Source organism: Chiloscyllium punctatum, chromosome 37, assembly GCF_047496795.1.
Source record: "Chiloscyllium punctatum isolate Juve2018m chromosome 37, sChiPun1.3, whole genome shotgun sequence".
NCBI lineage: Eukaryota > Metazoa > Chordata > Chondrichthyes > Orectolobiformes > Hemiscylliidae > Chiloscyllium > Chiloscyllium punctatum.
This window is the reverse complement of record NC_092775.1, coordinates 13,684,867-13,702,545: the sequence shown is the minus strand read 5'-3', so window position 1 is coordinate 13,702,545 and position 17,679 is coordinate 13,684,867. Positions and strand designations below refer to the sequence as shown.

At 46.4% G+C, this 17,679-nt stretch overlaps 1 protein-coding gene across 1 annotated transcript in view; it reads right to left on the bottom strand.

Annotated features, from left to right (window-relative positions):
- LOC140462879 (PHD finger protein 20-like) overlaps positions 1 to 17,679 on the bottom strand; it is a 93,432-nt gene that overhangs the window by 52,318 nt on the left and 23,435 nt on the right. Inside the window, exons 2-4 of the mRNA XM_072556297.1 lie at positions 15,845 to 15,946; positions 6,689 to 6,860; positions 4,847 to 4,931 (exon numbers count right to left, since the gene is read on the bottom strand). Of these exons, the coding sequence (XP_072412398.1) occupies positions 4,847 to 4,931; positions 6,689 to 6,860; positions 15,845 to 15,927 (340 nt within the window). The 5' untranslated portion in view covers positions 15,928 to 15,946. The remainder of the gene's footprint in view (positions 1 to 4,846; positions 4,932 to 6,688; positions 6,861 to 15,844; positions 15,947 to 17,679) is intronic.

The window sequence follows — 17,679 nt, the reverse complement described above, 5'->3', positions numbered from 1 at the left end:
GTATGTGAGACGGCACTACGTGTGGTGACCCTGTACACTTTGCACTGTACTCTTGTCTCCCGTACTCGAGAACATTTGACAATAAAACCTAAATTTAAAATCTACTTCCACCTTAAATACATTCAATGACCCCTCACTTCCACCAGCTACTGAGGCATAGAGTTCAAAAGTCTCACAACCATCAGAGAAATAATTCCTCTCATCTTAGTCCTAAAAGGATGACTCCTAATTTTAAAAACCACCTCCTAGATCTGAGCTGATCCACAAAATGAAAATACCCTTTCCACGTCTACCTTCCCAAGATCTTATAAACCTAGAAACCTTTTAAATATCCAAATTCCTCTTGCGGAGTGACTTGCTTAGCCACTTAAGAGAACAGATAAAAGTCAATCTTATTGTTGTGACTCCCTGTAGGCCAGGCTATGTTAAGAAACAAGGCTTGCTTCCATGAAAGACTTCAGTGAACCAGAAGGGTTTTGAGGGAAATCTGGTAGTTTCAGCATCTTTATTAATATTCCACATTTTATTAATTAGACAAATTTAAACTCCCCCAAACAGCTGAAGTGAGATTTTAACTGCTGTCTGGGTTGATAAATTACAAGCCCAAATAATTTTACCACAATGCTACCAACACCCCAAACTGACTGGCTTCACCAAACCCCCTTCAAAATGGTGGTTCAGAGTCAGCCATGTTGACACGTGGATTGGAGTCACGAGATCAGATGAAGTTGGCAAAGTCTCCTTCCCTGTGGGGCACTGGTGAACCAGTAGGGATTTTCTTCCAATTTGACAGCTTCAGAGTCACCTTTTATTGACACTAGGGCCAGCATTTTACAGATAGAGGGAGCGCCCATTCCCTGAAGAATTGGTAGAGACCTGCTAGTAATAGCAGCACCAAACCCCGCTAGGTGGGAGGGGTAGGGTGGGGAGAACTGCGTGGGCAGATCTTCTGGGGTGGGCATCTGTGATGGCAACATGGCTGTTGACGGAGTGCGCCCCCCAGTCCTGCTCTCTTTACCACACAAGGCCTGAGAAGACTCACTTCTCTGCCCACGAAAATGGAGGCTGGGAGGAAAATGGCCATTGAAGGCCCAGTTGCTCACTTATGCAGCCGTCAGCTTTATGTGGGGATTAATTCGAGGTGCTTTGAAATTTGTCGTGGGTCCTACAAAGCGTCATGCAATATTAACCTGAGGTGGAGGACAGAGAAAACCTCACAGTGGCAGAGAAAATAATCACAAATCCAAAATTATTGTATAGTATATCAGAAATAATTACAAAAAAACCCCATGAAAAATCAAGACTCAGGCCCAGGATTCAGCTCTGACCTGAGGTTCAGTCTAAACCATCACACGTTTTCACAAACTGGAAACAGATTTCACACACAAAGTGCTGAGCATTAGATAACAGGAGGAACCGCTGTGCTATGCAAAAGGAGATAACACAGTGCATGTGTCCTCTGGAGAGAATAAGCACATTATTCTTCTCGTTAATCAGTGTACGCTGTGTCCTGGATGGTTTGATGCTTTCTCCTCTGATATCAGGTCTTTCGGCCAACCCGATAATCATTGTTACCCTTTCGCCTGCACAGAATTCAGTGAGCAGGAAGTCAACAAAGGACATGACGACTCTTCACCACAAAGTCTCCCATCACTGGGCAGAGGGCAGTTGGTGCACCAGTTGGTAAAGTACCAACTCATACAAAAGCAGAGGTAAATTATTCTGCTTCTTGAGGCTGCTCCACCATTAAATATGGCCATCCCTAATCTGTGTATTTCAAATACCCCAGTCCCATTCCTACCAGCCATCAAGAATCTATGCACCTGGGTCCTAAAAATATTCAATGAGCCATCTGTGTTACCCTCACAGGCAGAGAGTTTCAAGGTCACACTACCCTGGGATGTAATTCTCTTCTTTGTCCTTAAAGGCCAACCCGAGATTTTAAAACTTCGGCAGCAAGAATAGAAATTGCTGGAAAATCTGAGGTTTGACATCAAGCTGTAGACAGGAAGCAGAGGCAATGTTTCAGGTCCAGTGACCTTTCTTCAAAATCTTTCTCAAGCCCATGACAACAGACAAATTCTGGTCACACTGGACAGGCTCCTTACATGTGCCCATCGGGTGACTTTCCAATGGTTTAGTTCCCTGCACTCTGCTGAATGGGAAGATCACAATTTCAATTGTTGAGGACCGGACCTCAGAGTCACCGCTCATTTTAATTCCTCTTCCTACTCCCTTTCCGACATGACCATCCTCGGCCACTTCCATTGTGACAATGAAGCTAACTGCAAGTTGGAGCAACTACACCTCATCTTCCGCCCGGGCAGCCTACAGCCCGGAGGACTCAACATTGAGTTCTCCAATTTCAAATAACTTCCCTTCCCATCCCCCAACTCCCTTCCACTCTTCCCTGCCACCTACCAGATTCATTTCTCCCACTGACCAACATGTCGTACCCTCCAACTGTCTTCACCTTTCCTGATGAAAGGCTCTTGCCCGAAACGTCGACTCTCCTGCTCCTCGGACGCTGCCTGACCTGCTGTGCTTTTCCAGCACCACTCTCGACCCTGATCTCCAGCATCTGCCGTCCTCACTTTCTCCCTGTCTTCACCTATCTCCACTTCACCACCCTGCCCCCACCACCCTCTTTATCTGCAGCTCCCCCCACACCCACCCCCAGTCCTGAAGAAGGGTTACGCCTGAAACATTGACTTCCCCACCTCCTGATGCTGCCGGGCTTGCTGTGTTCTTCCAGCCTCCTGCCTGTCGACCATAATTGGTAATATGCCAATGCTGTTTTTTTTTTAATTTTTGGAAAACAATCCTTTGGGGTGCAGGACACGCATAACTGGGAAGCACATGGTGCGGTCAGTCTATTGTGTGGGCTGCGGAGAGTCGGGGTGTGTTAGTATTTTCCTCATCTCCTGTTCAAGTCTGTTACGGACTAGTTGCTGAGGGACTAATTGCTATGGTCAGGCAGCAGCATACAGCCAGTGATAGGTAAACCACAACACCTTGGTCGTGAGTCCAGCAATTGTTTCTCTCCCAAGCTGCACAGACAGACTGCAGGATACCGAAACGTCAACCTGTCAAAAAATCATAAGACACAAACATGTGCCTCCAGTGTAGAGCAGTCTGACAAAATACTAATACACTGAGTACTAGGCTCTCTGCTAGCTGGGCGGCACGGTGGCTCAGTGGTTAGCACTGCTGCCTCACATCGCCAAAGACCCGGGTTCAATTCCCACCTCAGGCGACTGACTGTGTGGAATTTGCGCATTCTCCCCGTGTCCGCGTGGGTTTCCTCACACAATCCAAAAATGTGCAGGTCAGGCGAACTGGCCATGCTAAATTGCCCGTAGTGTTAGGTGCAGGGGTAAACATAGGGGAATGGGTCGGGATGGGTGTGCTTCGGTGGGTCGGTGTGGACTTGTTGGGCCGAAGGGCCTGTTTCCACACTGTAAGTAATCTATATTAAAAAATCCCACTTTAGTCCCCTATAGCAGGACACCATGCAGCAGGAATGCAGCAATACTTACCCTGGAGTGCAGCATCAGGGGTCTCCGAAATGTCGTCATAGAGGTGTGCAGCATGGAAACAGACCCTTCAATCTGACTAGCCCGTGCTGACCAGATATCCAAAATTAATCAGGTCCCGTTTCCCAGCACTTGACCCATATTCCTGTAAACCCTTCCTATTCATATACCCACCCAGATGCCTTTTAAATGTTATAATTGTACCAGCCTCCACCACTTCCTCTGGCAGCTCATTCCATACACGTGCCACCCTCTGCGTGAAAAAGTTACCCCTTAGGTCTCTTTTAGATTTTTCCCCTCTCACTCTAAACCTATGCCCTTTAAGTTTTGGGCTGTCCCACCCCAGGGGTATGACCTTGTCTATTTATCCTATCCATGCCCCTCATGATTTTATAAACCTCTATAAGGTCACCCCTCAGCCTCCGACACTCCAGGGAAAACAGCCCCAGCCTGTTCAGCCTCTCCCTGTAGCTCAAATCCTCCAACCCTGGCAACATCCTTGTAAATCTTTGCTGCAACCTTTCAAGTTTCACAACATCTTTCCTATAGCTACCTGACTAATACACAAAACATCTTTATGGGCCAACATCTTCTCGCTTCATCCAATGAAGACCAAGTCTGCTCCAAACAGGGGAGAATCGCCCAAAGCCGACAGACCCAAACTGATCCAATGTTGCTGTGTTATAATCTCTGCAGGTCATCTTAACAGACAGCACAACATGTAGCAACCGAAGCTGATCTTAAAATGGTGGACCTTATCACAGAATCCCTATAGTGGTGGGAGCAGGTCATTTGGCCCATTGAGTCCACATCACCCCCCCCCCCCCCCTCCCAAAAGCAACATTCTCAGATCCACCCCATAACCCTGCACTTCCCATGGCAAACCCACCCCATAAACCTGCACTTCCCATGGCAAACTCACCTAGTCTTCCCATCCCTCGACACTGTAGGCAATTTGGCATGGCCAATCCACCTAACCTGCACATCTCTGAATGAAACCTGAGCACCCGCAATAAACACAAGGGGAGAATGTGCAAACTCTACACAGACAGTCACCAGGGGGTGGAACTGAACCCGGGTCCCTGGCGCAGTGAGGCAGCAGTGCTAACCACTGAGCCACATGTAAGCCCTTGTCTCTCTACTTCCCACACTCCGTTTTCTACCTCTTCCCCCAATACCCTCCACCTCTCGAACTTCGGAAAAAGAGGTAGCCAGGCATTTCTCAAAATGCTGCTCCCCCTCTCCCTGAGCCCATCTGGTCTGAACCAACTGCATACCCATAAGGGGGAGTCACCTGGCCCCTCACTCACCATCCTTGTTGACTGATATAACTTTAGCTGGGTAGAAGCGACAGTCAGACCAGCAGGCCAACACTTGTTCACTGGGGCGGAACTCCTAAACAAAAAAAAATCAAACAAGACATAAGAGGTTATCACTGAATTAAATGCAAGAAAAAGCATCGACAATGCATCACTTGTGTACTCAATTCTATGCTGAGGAAATGTGATTAGCATATAGTTGCACTTTTCAAGTAGTTTGCCCGTGATTATGGTCCTGTACTAAAACATGTCCCTGGGCTGGCTCAGTTCTACTTTCAGACAAAACATTTGCTAAAACTCCTGGAACAGACAGGAACTCCCTCCCGCTGTACATCTTGTGTCTGCACCTACCCACCATGGAGCTTCAGCAGTTCAACGAGGCAACTTGTGAGGGTGTTTAGGAATGGGCAATGATTTTTTTTTAAAAAGTCATTCACGGAAAGTGGGTAATGCTGGCTGGGCCTACACTGAAAGCTCAGAGGGCAGTTAAGAGTCAACCACATGACTGTGGATCTGGAGTCACATATAGGCCAGACCATGTAAGGATGGCAGATTTCCTTCCCGAAAGGACATTAGCGAGCCAGATAGGTTTTTATTTTATGACAATGGACCACAGTTACACCATGAGGCCAGCTCTGTATTTCAGACGTTTTTTCAGTTGAATCCACATTTCACCATCTGCCCGGTGGGGTCTGAACTCATGACCAAAGAACACTGGGGGTTGTTCTAGTCCAGTGGCATGATCACTACAGCCTAAATCACAACCTCCCCCCTAAATGCCAGCAACACTCAGACCCCAGGAACGAATTTGAAAAATTGACTCAGAACGGAGATAATCCTTTACAATTCCCATGTCAATCACTGTTGGAGACCAGAAACAAAAAGAGAAATTGCTGGAGAAACTCGGCAGGTGTGGTGGCGGGGGAAAAGAGAGAGAGAGTGCACGTGCGACAAGCAGACAGCGAGAGAGAGAGAGAGAGAGAGAGCGCAGAGTTAACATTTTGGGTCCAGTGACCCTTCAGAACTGCTCTAAAGGGGGGTCACTGGACACGAAATGTTAACTCTGCTTTCTCTCTCCACAGATACTGCCAGACGTACCGAATTTCTCTGGCAATTTCTGTTTTTGTTTCCGATTTCCTACATCGACAGTTCTTTGGTAATTTTTGCTCACTATTGATGTTAATTGTCTAGGATTGCTTCTACACATCCAATTCGATAATAAATGAAAAACGGATTCAGATAAAGCACTTAAAATGTTTTTTTAAAAAGCAGAGCTATTGAGAAGCAAAGTAGTGGGTTCAATTAGATAGCTCTGTCAAAAGAGCTGGCACACAGACACGATGGGCCAAATGGCCTTACGAGTCTGCATCATTGACCTCAAGTTGTTGCCTCTGCATCATCACAGACCCATTGCACCCCAGTAACGAACTCCTACAACCTCTTCCATCAGGCAGAAGATACAGAAGCCTGAACACACACACACACACACAACAGTAGGTTCAGGAACAGCTTCTTCCCAGATGTGATGAGACAGATGAATGCACTCCCTAACCTCAGCTAATGCTAATCTTGCCAACGCTGCCGAGTGTGTGCCCTGTGCAATGTAACCTGCATGCCTCTGTCTCAGTCTCCTCTATCTGAACATCCTTGCTGACTATGATCTGCCTGTACTGTTCATAAACAAAACTTTTCACTGTATTTTGGTACATGGGACAATAAATAAATCAATCAAGAAATGAATCTTAGCTGGAGGGAGGTTGAGAATTTCCTGCACATTTGGCTAAATCTGGCCTTAATAAAAAACTTTTTTTTGCATTTCCGACATGACCTCACCACGATGGGCTCATCCAGCTTCGCCCCCTCTTTCCGCAGCAGCGGCCTCTCTAAAGGCCGAAGGTACACGCTGTCCCAGCTAAACCATTCGTCGTATCGATGATTCCAGCGCTTGAAATGAATCAGCACCTTCCCCTCTTCGTAATCAATCTTCTCAATGTGCGCTGTGTACCTGCAGGGAGACAGGAGGAGAGGCGCTGGATCAGGAGCCCGGGTCCGAGGTCAGCCCACACCCACAACACTGCCCCTAGGCTGAAGCCTGGCAACCTGCTTTGTTGATCCAATGTCAGAGACCAGGCAGTAAAGAACTAGGCTGGATTTGCACTGACTGTACTGGGCAATCGACTCAGGCTTAGAACAGGAGTGCTCACCAGCAGAAGATCAATTCACGGAGTCCTACAGCATGGAAACAGACCCTTCGGTCTGACCACGCCATGCCAAACATAATCCCAAACTAAACTGGTCCCACCCGTCCATATCCCTTCAAATTTCTCCTATTCATGTCCTTTTAAATGTTGCAATTGTATCCACATCCACCACTTAAGAGTCATAGAGATGTACAGTATGGAAACAGACCCTTCGGTCCAACCCGTCCACGCCAACCAGATATCCCAACCCAATCTAGTCCCACCTGCCAGCACCCGACCCATATCCCTCCAAATCCTTCCTATTCATATACCCATCCAAATGCCTCTTCAATGTTGCAATTGTATCAGCCTCCACCACTTCCTCTGGCAGCTCATTCCATACACGTACCACCCTCTGCGTGAAAAAGTTGCCCCTTAGGTCTGTTTTATATCTTTCCCCTCTCACCCTAAACCTATGCCCTCTAGTTCTGGACTCCCCCATCCCAAGGAAAAAACTTTGTCTATTTATCCTATCCATGCCCCTCACGATTTTATAAACCTCTATAAGGTCACCCCTCAGCCTCCAACACTCCAGGGAAAACAGCCCCAGCCTATTCAGCCTCTCCCTATAGCTCAAATCCTCCAGCCCTGGCAACATCCTTGTAAATCTTTTCTGAATTTGAAACAACGTGGTTCCAGGTTTCCCCTGCTATCTGAAAGCAGAGCGTTCCTATGAAACCTTTTGTAAGCCAAAATGGCGTAAAGCAAAGCATTAATTTACATGGGAAAATCTTCGCCTTTTCTCAGAAGAGCAAAACTCCTCTTCAGATTTCCTTCAGTTAGCGAAAACTGGTACTAATGTAGGTCTTTTGTAAAAGTGAAGTGGTGTAAAGCGAACTTTCGAAAAGCGGTGGGATACCTGTAAAAATTAATTTACAGGATGTGACCAACACCAGCAAAGCCAGTATTGATTGGTCACTCCTGAGAAAGCAGTGGTGAGCTGCTTTGTTGAACTGTTGCGGACCACATGGTGTGGGGATACTCACTGCGTTTTCGGGAAGGGAATTCCTGTCCCCTGACCCTGATGAAGTGGCTATACTGTGCTGAGTCAGGATGGTGAGTTTGGAGGGAGGTTTGCAGGTGTCATAGAGTCATAGAGATGTACAGCACGGAAACAGACCCTTCGGTCCAACCAAATATCATAACCTAATCTAGTCCCATTTGCCAGCACTTGGCCCATATTCCTCTGGTGGTGGTACTCCTCAGTGTCTGCTGCCCTTCGAAGTGGGAGAGGTCATGGGTTCGGAAGGTACTGGGGAGTTACTGCAGTGGCACGCACAAAGCACCAAGGATAGAGAGAGTGCTCTTTCAGAGAGGAGTAGGGGAGATTCTCATGGTGGAATGGTTAACATTCATCTAAAAAGTAAAAGAAAGGGAATATCACGTCATTTTCACAGTCCTTCGAAAGGGAGCTTACTGTGAACCAAATGGGTGCTGTACTTTCTACATCCCAACAGTGACGGCATTTCAATCTTACTGACCACAATCTGCTCTGGGATAATCTAAGTTCGTGAAAAGCACACTCTTTATTCAAAGGAAGTGTTTGAGGCGGATACATTAACAACATTCAAAAGGCATTTGGACAAATACAACGATAGGAAAGGTTTAGAAGGATATGGGCCAAGTGCAGGGAAATGGGGTTAGTGTAGATGGACGTTTTGGTCGGCATGGACCAGTCTGGGCCAAACGGCCTGTCTCCACGCTGTCAGACTCTATGACTCAAAGGAAATGCAGTAAGTTATAAGAGAGGGGCCCACCCACAGAAGCAAAGGGCTCAAACTTCAAATCATACCAAGAACTGAAAAGAAGAATAGCCAATTCTAACAGCCTCTCGGATTCAAACAGCTGACTTGTAATAATGACATGTCAATCACATCCTAAAACCAGCAGGGGTGATCAGCTGGTGCTCAGTTACTCCCCATCCCAGTCAAAACAATGCTAACTGGATAGTGAAGGTCACATTTTTAATGATGCCCTTCAATGTTTCTCTGCATGTAACAGCAACACAATGAGGAAACGTGGGCAGAACCCTGGAATGAAACATGTGACAGGTAATATTCACCACCGCTTAAGGTACACAATCTCACAGTGTAGTAGCAGGCCATTCAGCCCATTGTCTTTGTGCTAGATCTTTCAAAGATCTATTCAATCAGTCCCACTCCCCTGCTCTTCCCTCAAGTCCTTACAATGTTTGAGTTCTTCAACTATTTCACCAATTCCCCTTCTGACGTTATGAATTGAATCTGCCTCCACTGGTCTTTCAGACACAGTATTGCTGACCAGAACAGCTCGTTGTGTAAAGTTATTTCTCATCTTGCCTCTGGTCCTTTTACATTCAATGTGACCGCTCTGGGACACTGAGCCGCCGACAGAAGCCCGTTATTTCATACTCACTCGATTGAAACCATTCAAAAACAAAAGTTTGAATGCTTTGAGTGAATTTCTCCTCAATCTTCTCTCCACTCCCAGGAGAATCAGCCCCATTGTCCCTATATTATTGACAAATTCCAAACTGGACTTCAGAACAGATGTGATTACCCAGTGTTATACCTCATACAGCATTCATCGTTTTTCAGAATTCCTCTCCACTCCTGCTTTCTATCCCCCCTCTCCTCTCCATTTCTCAGATATGGACTAAATATGATGCACCCACCAGATGGTGATAGAAGAGGTTTACTCGGCGGATTGCTAAGAGGAAAGGATCACCTCATCAGGAAAGGTTGAGCAGGGTTGGTCTTATACTCATAAGGGCTTAGGAGGATGAGAGGTAATCCTGTGGAAACATACAAAATTCTGAGCGCAGTTCAACTGGGTATAAGCTGTGATGGATATTCCCTCTCATCGGAGGCTTACTGATGATGTTACCTAATGAAAGCAAACATTCCGGTTCAGCAGGCAATGAAGAAAGCTAACGGCATGCTGGCCTTCAAAACAAAAGGAATTGAGTCTAGGAGCAAAGAGGTCCTTCTGCAGCTGTACAGGGCCCTGGTGAGACAACACCTGGAATATTGTGTGCAATTTTGGTCTTCAAATTTGAGGAAGGACATTCTGGCTAGGTTCATGAGGCCAATTCCCCAAATGGTGGGTTGAAAGATTGGAGCGACTGGGCTTGTGTACATTTGAGTTTAGGAGGATGAGAGGGGATCTGATTGAGACAGTATAAGATTATTAAATGATTGGACACTCTGAAGGCAGGAAGCATGTTTCTGCTGATGGATGAGTCCAGAACCAGAGGACACAGTTTTAAAATAGGCCATTTAGAACAGAGGTAAAAACAATGACTGCAGATGCTGGAAACCAGATTCTGGATTAGTGGTGCTGGAAGCGGTTGAGGAGAAACTTCTTCACCCAGACAATAGTGGACATGTGGAATACTCTGCCCCAGAAGGCTGTGGAGGCCAAGTCTCTGGATACTTTCAAGAAATAGATGGATAGAGCTCTTAACGATAGTGGAATCAAGGGTTATGGGGATAAGGCAGGAACAGGATACTGATTGTGGATGATCAGCCATGATCATAATGAATGGTGGTGCTGGCTCGAAGGGCAGAATGGCCTACTCCTGCACCTATTGTCTGTCATCTATTGTCTATGGTGACGAAACGCCTGAAAATGAACTTCTCAGCTCAGTGAGCAGACATACATCCACTCCCTCTCATGACAAAGGTCAGAAGTAGGGGCTGTAGCTTAAAGATGAAGAAGCTTCCATTTAAGACATAGATGAGGAGCAATGCCTTCTCCCAAAGGATTGCTAGTGTTTAGGATTTTCTCCCACAGTGATCAGTGGTCATTACTTCAGCCTTGAATATACTCTGACAGATGTTTGACTGACCAGGTTTGAGGGACAGACAGGGCAGTGGCCACAATCAGATCAGCCATGAGTTACAAGGTTTACAGTTGAACCTTTAACCAGAACCAAAGTGTCAGCCCTGATAAAGACCCTTCAGCCCATCAAACCCTCACCTGTCAGGGATTCAAGATGGCAGCAATCTGAATAGATCAGCCTTGCTGAGCTCTGAATCCCAACCCAAGGTAGTAATATTTTTTCACCCCCCGCCTTTGATTTTATTGAAAAAAATTTTTGTTAAATCCTTTCTCGAGCACACGAAGAATGGCTAAGGGGAAGCTAACGGCCAAGACTTGGTACACTCGAAAACATCGGGCGGGCCTGAGACTCTAACTGGGGAAGCAGCTGAACCTTCCGGGGCAGCTCTGAAAGAAATGCCTGCACAGCAGAACATCATGGAGAAATTTGGAGCAATCCGACGACTGATCCAAGAGATGAGGGAGGAGACTCGTAATCAACTGTAGCCCATCTCAGCCATGCTGCAGAAGCACAAAGAGGAGTTGGAAGGGCTCAAGAAGCGAGTTGAAGAGGTTGAGCGATGGACCGTATTGTTGGAGACAGAGGTCAAGTCCCCGGGGGGGGGGGCAGATCCATGACCTTGACAAACAGCTTTGGGCCCTGACTGAGCAAGGTGATGACCTGGAAAATTGAGGTAGGAGGAACAATGTCCGGGTCATTGGCTTGCTGGAGGGAGAAGAAGGTGGGCAGCCAGCAGGTTTTTTTGAAGACTGGTTGCCACAATTTCTTGGCTGGGATGCAGAGGTGGACCAGGTGAAGGTTGACAGAGCCTACCGTGTTGCGGTGCGCAGATCAAATAACCCGTAAATATGGATTATCGAGCATGGACCTCTTCCATTTTTTACAGATCAGAGATTTTATCCAAAAAGAGACTACACTTCTGACTGTGAGTTACAGATCTGACACGGAAAAGAGGGTGCTTCAGGCGTAGAGCACTCTTTCAGTGAGTACACTCAATCATTTGTTGGGGGGAGGTTCCTCAGGTGACATCAAGCGATTACAGGAGGTCTGGAAGAGTTAGGGGTGGAGATCACTCCAGAAACCTGGCAGGACATTTGTCAGCATGCGAGGAAGATTTCAATATGTAATAGGACTCATGCTATGCAGTTAAAAAGAGTGTTCATAGGGTTCATCTGGCCCCAGATTGTCTTGCAAAGTTTAAGCAGGGTGCATCTTCAATGTGCCCCAAATGTAAAATAAATACAGGTCCCTCACTCATTGTTCAAGGCCCTATCACATACTCTGTATGCACTGGAGCACTGTGGCAGGAGTTATAGAGGGGGTCTTGGGGACCAAAGTCAAGGTGAACCCAGGTTCTTTGCTCCTGGGTTTACCAAATTTATCTCCTTTAGATGTGCACGAGAGAAAGCTTTTTAGCATCCTTACTTTGTGTGCTAGGAAGAACATTCTGATGTATTGGGTGCCTGAGAACTCCCTGGGTCTGTCAGGGTGGCATAAGTTAATTATGGAACATATTCCTTTGGACTTTCTTACAAATACAGTGCGCCAGAAAAGTTTTAGAAGACACGGCAGCCATTTTTGAATTATTCCGAAGGAGATCTGTCCGCTATTTTAAACTTCCAGTTCAGCACCACCCTCATGACCTGTCAATCTTCCTTCCCACTTATCAAATCCACCCTCCTCTCTGACCTATCACCTTTACCCCCACCTCCATCCACCTACTGCACTCTCAGCTACCTTCCCCCCAGCCCCACCCCCCCCCTCCCATTTATCTCTCCACCCCCGAGGCTCCCAGCCTCATTTCTGATGAAGGGCCTTTGCCTGAAACGTCGACGTTCCTGCTCCCTGGATGCTGCCTGACCTGATGTGCTTTTCCACCACCACCCTCTTGACTCTGATCGACAGCATCTGCAGCCCTCACTTTCTCCTATTTGATGTTAACCTCACCGCAAATCCTCGTCCAAGGATGCCTACCTTTGAAGAAGTTCTCCTCCTCTCTCTACAAGGATCTCAGTGAGTTTCTCTCTCTCTCTCACTGCATCCCCCTCTGCCCTGAAGCTCTTCAGCCACGTCCTGAAGCAGACTGTCTACCACAGCCACATCTCCTTCCTCAGTGCCTCCCTCCGAACCAATGGATCCCACATGGACTCGGAACTATATTCAGACCAGCACAATTTGGATCTGAACAATGCAACTAGTAGAGATTACAAATTCAAAACCTCCAGCAACTGTTCTCCTTCTGGATCCTCCGATCCACACTCACAGCCGTGCTCCACCTCCTAACCTCTCTACAGTCAGCCCTGCCTCAACTGAGGGCCACACTCTCTCAGAACTGCAAAGGACCCCTACAGTATTATTCACCAGCTTCCTCATTTCCCCTCCCCCCCACCTTATCCCAGTTCCAACCTTCCAGTTCAGCACCGCCCTCACAACCTGTCTCACCTCTCCATCTTCCTTCCCACCTATCCACTCCACCCTCCCCTTCGACCTATCACCTTTACCCTCACCTCCATCCAACACTTACACCCTCAGCTACCTCACCCCCAGCTCAAACCCTTCCCATTTCTCTCTACACCTCCAGGTCTCCCAGCCTCTTTCCTGATGAAGGAATTTAGCCCGAAACATCGATTCTCCTGCTGTTCGGATGCTGCCTGACCTGCTGTGCTTTTTCAGCACCACATTCTCTACTCTGATCTCTAGCATCTGCAGTTCTCACTTTCGCCTAGTTTGGTTTAATAAGCCTGATGTCCTGAGAGGAAGAATTTCGAGCAAACATGGGTTTAATATTTGGTGCTCTTGAAGGTTGAAAGCAGAGGTCTTGTTACGCTGAGCAGCGTTATTTATTTATTGATTGATTAATTGATGTACAATGAGTGTAGTTGCGAGATATTCTGTAGAGTACTAAAGTAGTTGGTTTATTGTTGTTGTTTTTATTGTTGTAATGTTATATTTTCATATTTTTTAATTTTATAATTTTGTAAAGAAACATTTTTTCAATACAAAAATTTTTTTTAAAAACCACACCAGTCAAAAACAGACACCTAACGATTCTAATCCCATTTTCTACCAGTTAAGAGTCATAAAGATGTACAGCATAGAAACAGACCCTTTGGTCCAACCTGTCCATGTCGACCAGATATCCCAACCCAATCTAATCCCACCTGCCAGCACCCTGCCCATATCCCTCCAAACCCTTCCTATTCATATACCCATCCAAATGCCTCTTAAATGTTGCAATTGTACCAGCCTCCACCATATCCTCTGACAGCTCATTCCATACACGTACCACCCTCTGTGTGAGAAAGCTGCCCTTTAGGTCTCTTTTATATCTTTCCCCTCTCACCCTAAACCCAAGCCCTCTCGTTCTGGACTCCCCGACTGCAGGGAAAATACTTTGCCTATTTATTCTATCCATGCCCCTCATAATTTTGTAAACCTCTATAAGGTCACCCCTCAGCCTTCGACGCTGCAGGGAAAACAGTCCCAGCCTGTTCAACCTCTCTCTATAGCTCAAATCCTCCAACCCTGGAAACATCCTTGTAAATCTTTTCTGAACTCTTTCAAGTTTCACAACGTCTTTCCGATAGGAAGGAGACCAGAATTGCACGCAATATTCCAACAGTGGCCTAACCAATGTCCTGTACAGCTGCAACATGACCTCCCAACTCCTGTACTCAATACTCTGATCAATAAAGGAAAGGATACCAAACCCCTTTTTTCACTTGACCCATTGCATGCATTGACATCACAAGTGTACACCTCAATACAACAACCATTACTTCAACCAGCACTTTAAGAACTGACACTCTCCATAAACCGGCAAGCATTATATACCTCAAATATTTATTTGTTAATCGCGATGCCCGAGTAATCATTCAGGGTGTGAATGCTAAGTCTCTGCCACTAAGTTTTATTTAAGGAAAAATTGCATTATTGTGGAAGTGATTCATGCTGTAAATAAAGTATAACAGTTTTGTGTATACCCCCGCATTACATTTCTATTACTGAGTGTGTGTTTTCACATTGATTATGCAACCTCTTGATCAACTGGATTATTTGATCAACCAGCACACTCCTGGTCCCACGTGCCAGTTTTAAACAAAACTCCGCTGTACCTCTTAAATGTTCTGAGGGTTTCAGCCCCTACCAGTCTTCCAGGCCGCAAGTTCCTGATTCTAACCACTCTCTGGGTCAAACAGCACTTCCTCACATCCCCTCTGAACCTTCTCTCCCTTATGTTAAATCCACTTCCACTTGGTCAATGATTGCTCCAGCAAGGGGATAAAAGTTACTTCCTGTTGAACTGGTTCAGCAGCAAATAGAAACCCCGCTCAGTTGGAAAATCCATGGGCCCCAGGACAGGAATTGTGACCAATTTCTCGTCCCCACACGCTTCTTTTTCCATTCCTGTTTGGCTGCCGCTCAGGGCAAGACTACAGGATGGAACCAGGGATGTTCCTGTTGCTACATAAACAGAAACTGCTGGAGAAGCTCAGCAGATCTGGCAGCTTCAGTGGAGAGAAATCACAGTTAACGTTTTGGGTCCAGTGACCCTTCGTCAGAACAGTTTCTACAGGAGAACATACAACAAAAAAAAATCACAGTCTCAGGATGAGGGTGCAAACATTTAGGACAAAGGGGAGGAAACATTTCTTCACTCAAGATGTTCACGAATCTTGGGAATTCCCCTGTGGACCCTCCATAGATGTAGCTCCACCGCTGCTGCATTCCCAGCACCTCAGCCCTACTGTCTTTGTTTCCCACAATCCCAGGTCTGTGGCCTGCCAACTTCAATTCTCAATATTTGCAAAAACAAATTAGGGAAAGGGAAAACTCCAGCAGGAGCACGATGGACCAAGCAGCCAGCTTCCCCCCCTCCGAACGCAGACCATTAAACAAACAGGCGCCATCCAATGCAGCACTTACCATTTCTTCAGTCTATCACGTGCTTCAAGCCTTGCGCCCACCTCAAAAGTAATACCACGCCTGCTCGGAGGTTTCCTGGACATCTTCAACACACTTCAGTCTCTGTGTAAAATGGATGAACGAGTGTATTAAATACATTCCCAGCAGGGACACCAATATGCATCAGTTGCAGTATCCCAGGAGGACAGAGGGCACCAGCAGACAAATCACAGGTAGTGAATATTTCAAGGTAAGCTGGATTAGAAGCAAGAAGAGGAACAGAATAGGGTGGCAGGTTTAGCTGATGAGAGATGGGAACATCTAGACAGGGTAAATTGTGACTCAATGGGTAGCACTCTTGCCTCAGAAGGTCAGGGACTCGGGCTGCACTCTGAAGACTTAAGCACTGTCACCCCCAGTGCAACACTGAAGGAATGCTGTACTGTTGTGGGTACAGATTGTCAAATGAGACGGGTTAAATCGAGGCCCCCTCTGTCCTTTCCAATGGATGGAAAAGATCCCATGGAACTATTTACCTAAACAATTTGAACGAAAATATGGAGGCACCATTATTAGGTTTGCAGACGACACCAAAATTGGTGGTATCGTGGACAGTAAAGAGGGTTCCCTAAGATTACAACAAGATCTTGATCAATTGGGTCATTGGGCTGAAGAGTGGCAGATGGAGTTTAATTTGGATAAATGCGAGGTATTGCATTTTGGTAAAACAAACAAGGGCAGGATTTATCCAGTTATTTGTAGAGCCCTGGGTAATGTTGTAGAACAGGCACCTAGTGGTTCAGGGATGTAATTCTTGGAAATTTGCATCACATGTAGACAGGGTGATTAAGAAGAAGTTTAGCACGCTTGCCTTCATTGCAAGATTTGGAGGGGTAGGGGCCAAACGCAGGCAGGTGGGACTAGCTGAACTGGGAACATGGTCAGTGTGGTTGAACCAAAGGGGCTGTTTCCATGCTGTATGACTCTATAAGAGTAAAGGCACTCTCCAGCGTGTCCTACCCTATACTGATCCACAGCCAAACTCACTAAAACAAATGACCTGCTTTATCACAAATCCTTTGTGCACAAATCCTACACCGCAACAGTTCGACCGCTGATTGAGAAACATGTGGCTGTCAAGATGCTTTGGAATTTCCACGATCCTGCTGGTATAAATGGTGCTGCTGTTAAGCAAATTTCTTATAAGGTGGGAATGCACAGGAACTGAGCTACCGCGTTGTATCAGAACAGACTGTAATCTATGATCTTATCTCATCATTTGTGATCGGTAGAGTCATGCCAAGCTGGAGTTACACAGCTGAATCCAAAGGGAATTCCTGGGAAATTTGAAATTCATATATATGTATGCGTGTGTCTCTCTCTAAAAAAGTCCCTTAAAGTACAAGATTTGGGAGGTTTCTGACTCATTTTTGTTTAATACTTACGCACAGAAACCTATTCCAACTAACTCAGGGTCAGAGTGAGGGCTCTCTGGCACCTTCTGGGGACTTGATCACTAGCAAACGCACAGCAGAACAAAGTCAACTCCCCTCAGGCCTGACGCAGCACCTCCCTCCAGCCAATGGTCAGAGTGCAGAATGGGGAAAGTCTCACAGGTATGTATGATTGAACTATCGACATCGTTCTGTCAATCAGGAAGTTGGACATCTGGCATGAGCCTAATGGTATGGGACATTGTTGTCTTTATTCTAACATGGAATGTGTGCAGCATTGAGGAGGCCTGCCTGTGGTGCCCGTCCCTAATTGCCCAGAGGGCAGTTAACAGTCAACCACAGTGATGTGGGTCTGGAGTCACATGTAGGTCAGACAGGGTAAGGATGGCAGACTTCCTTCTC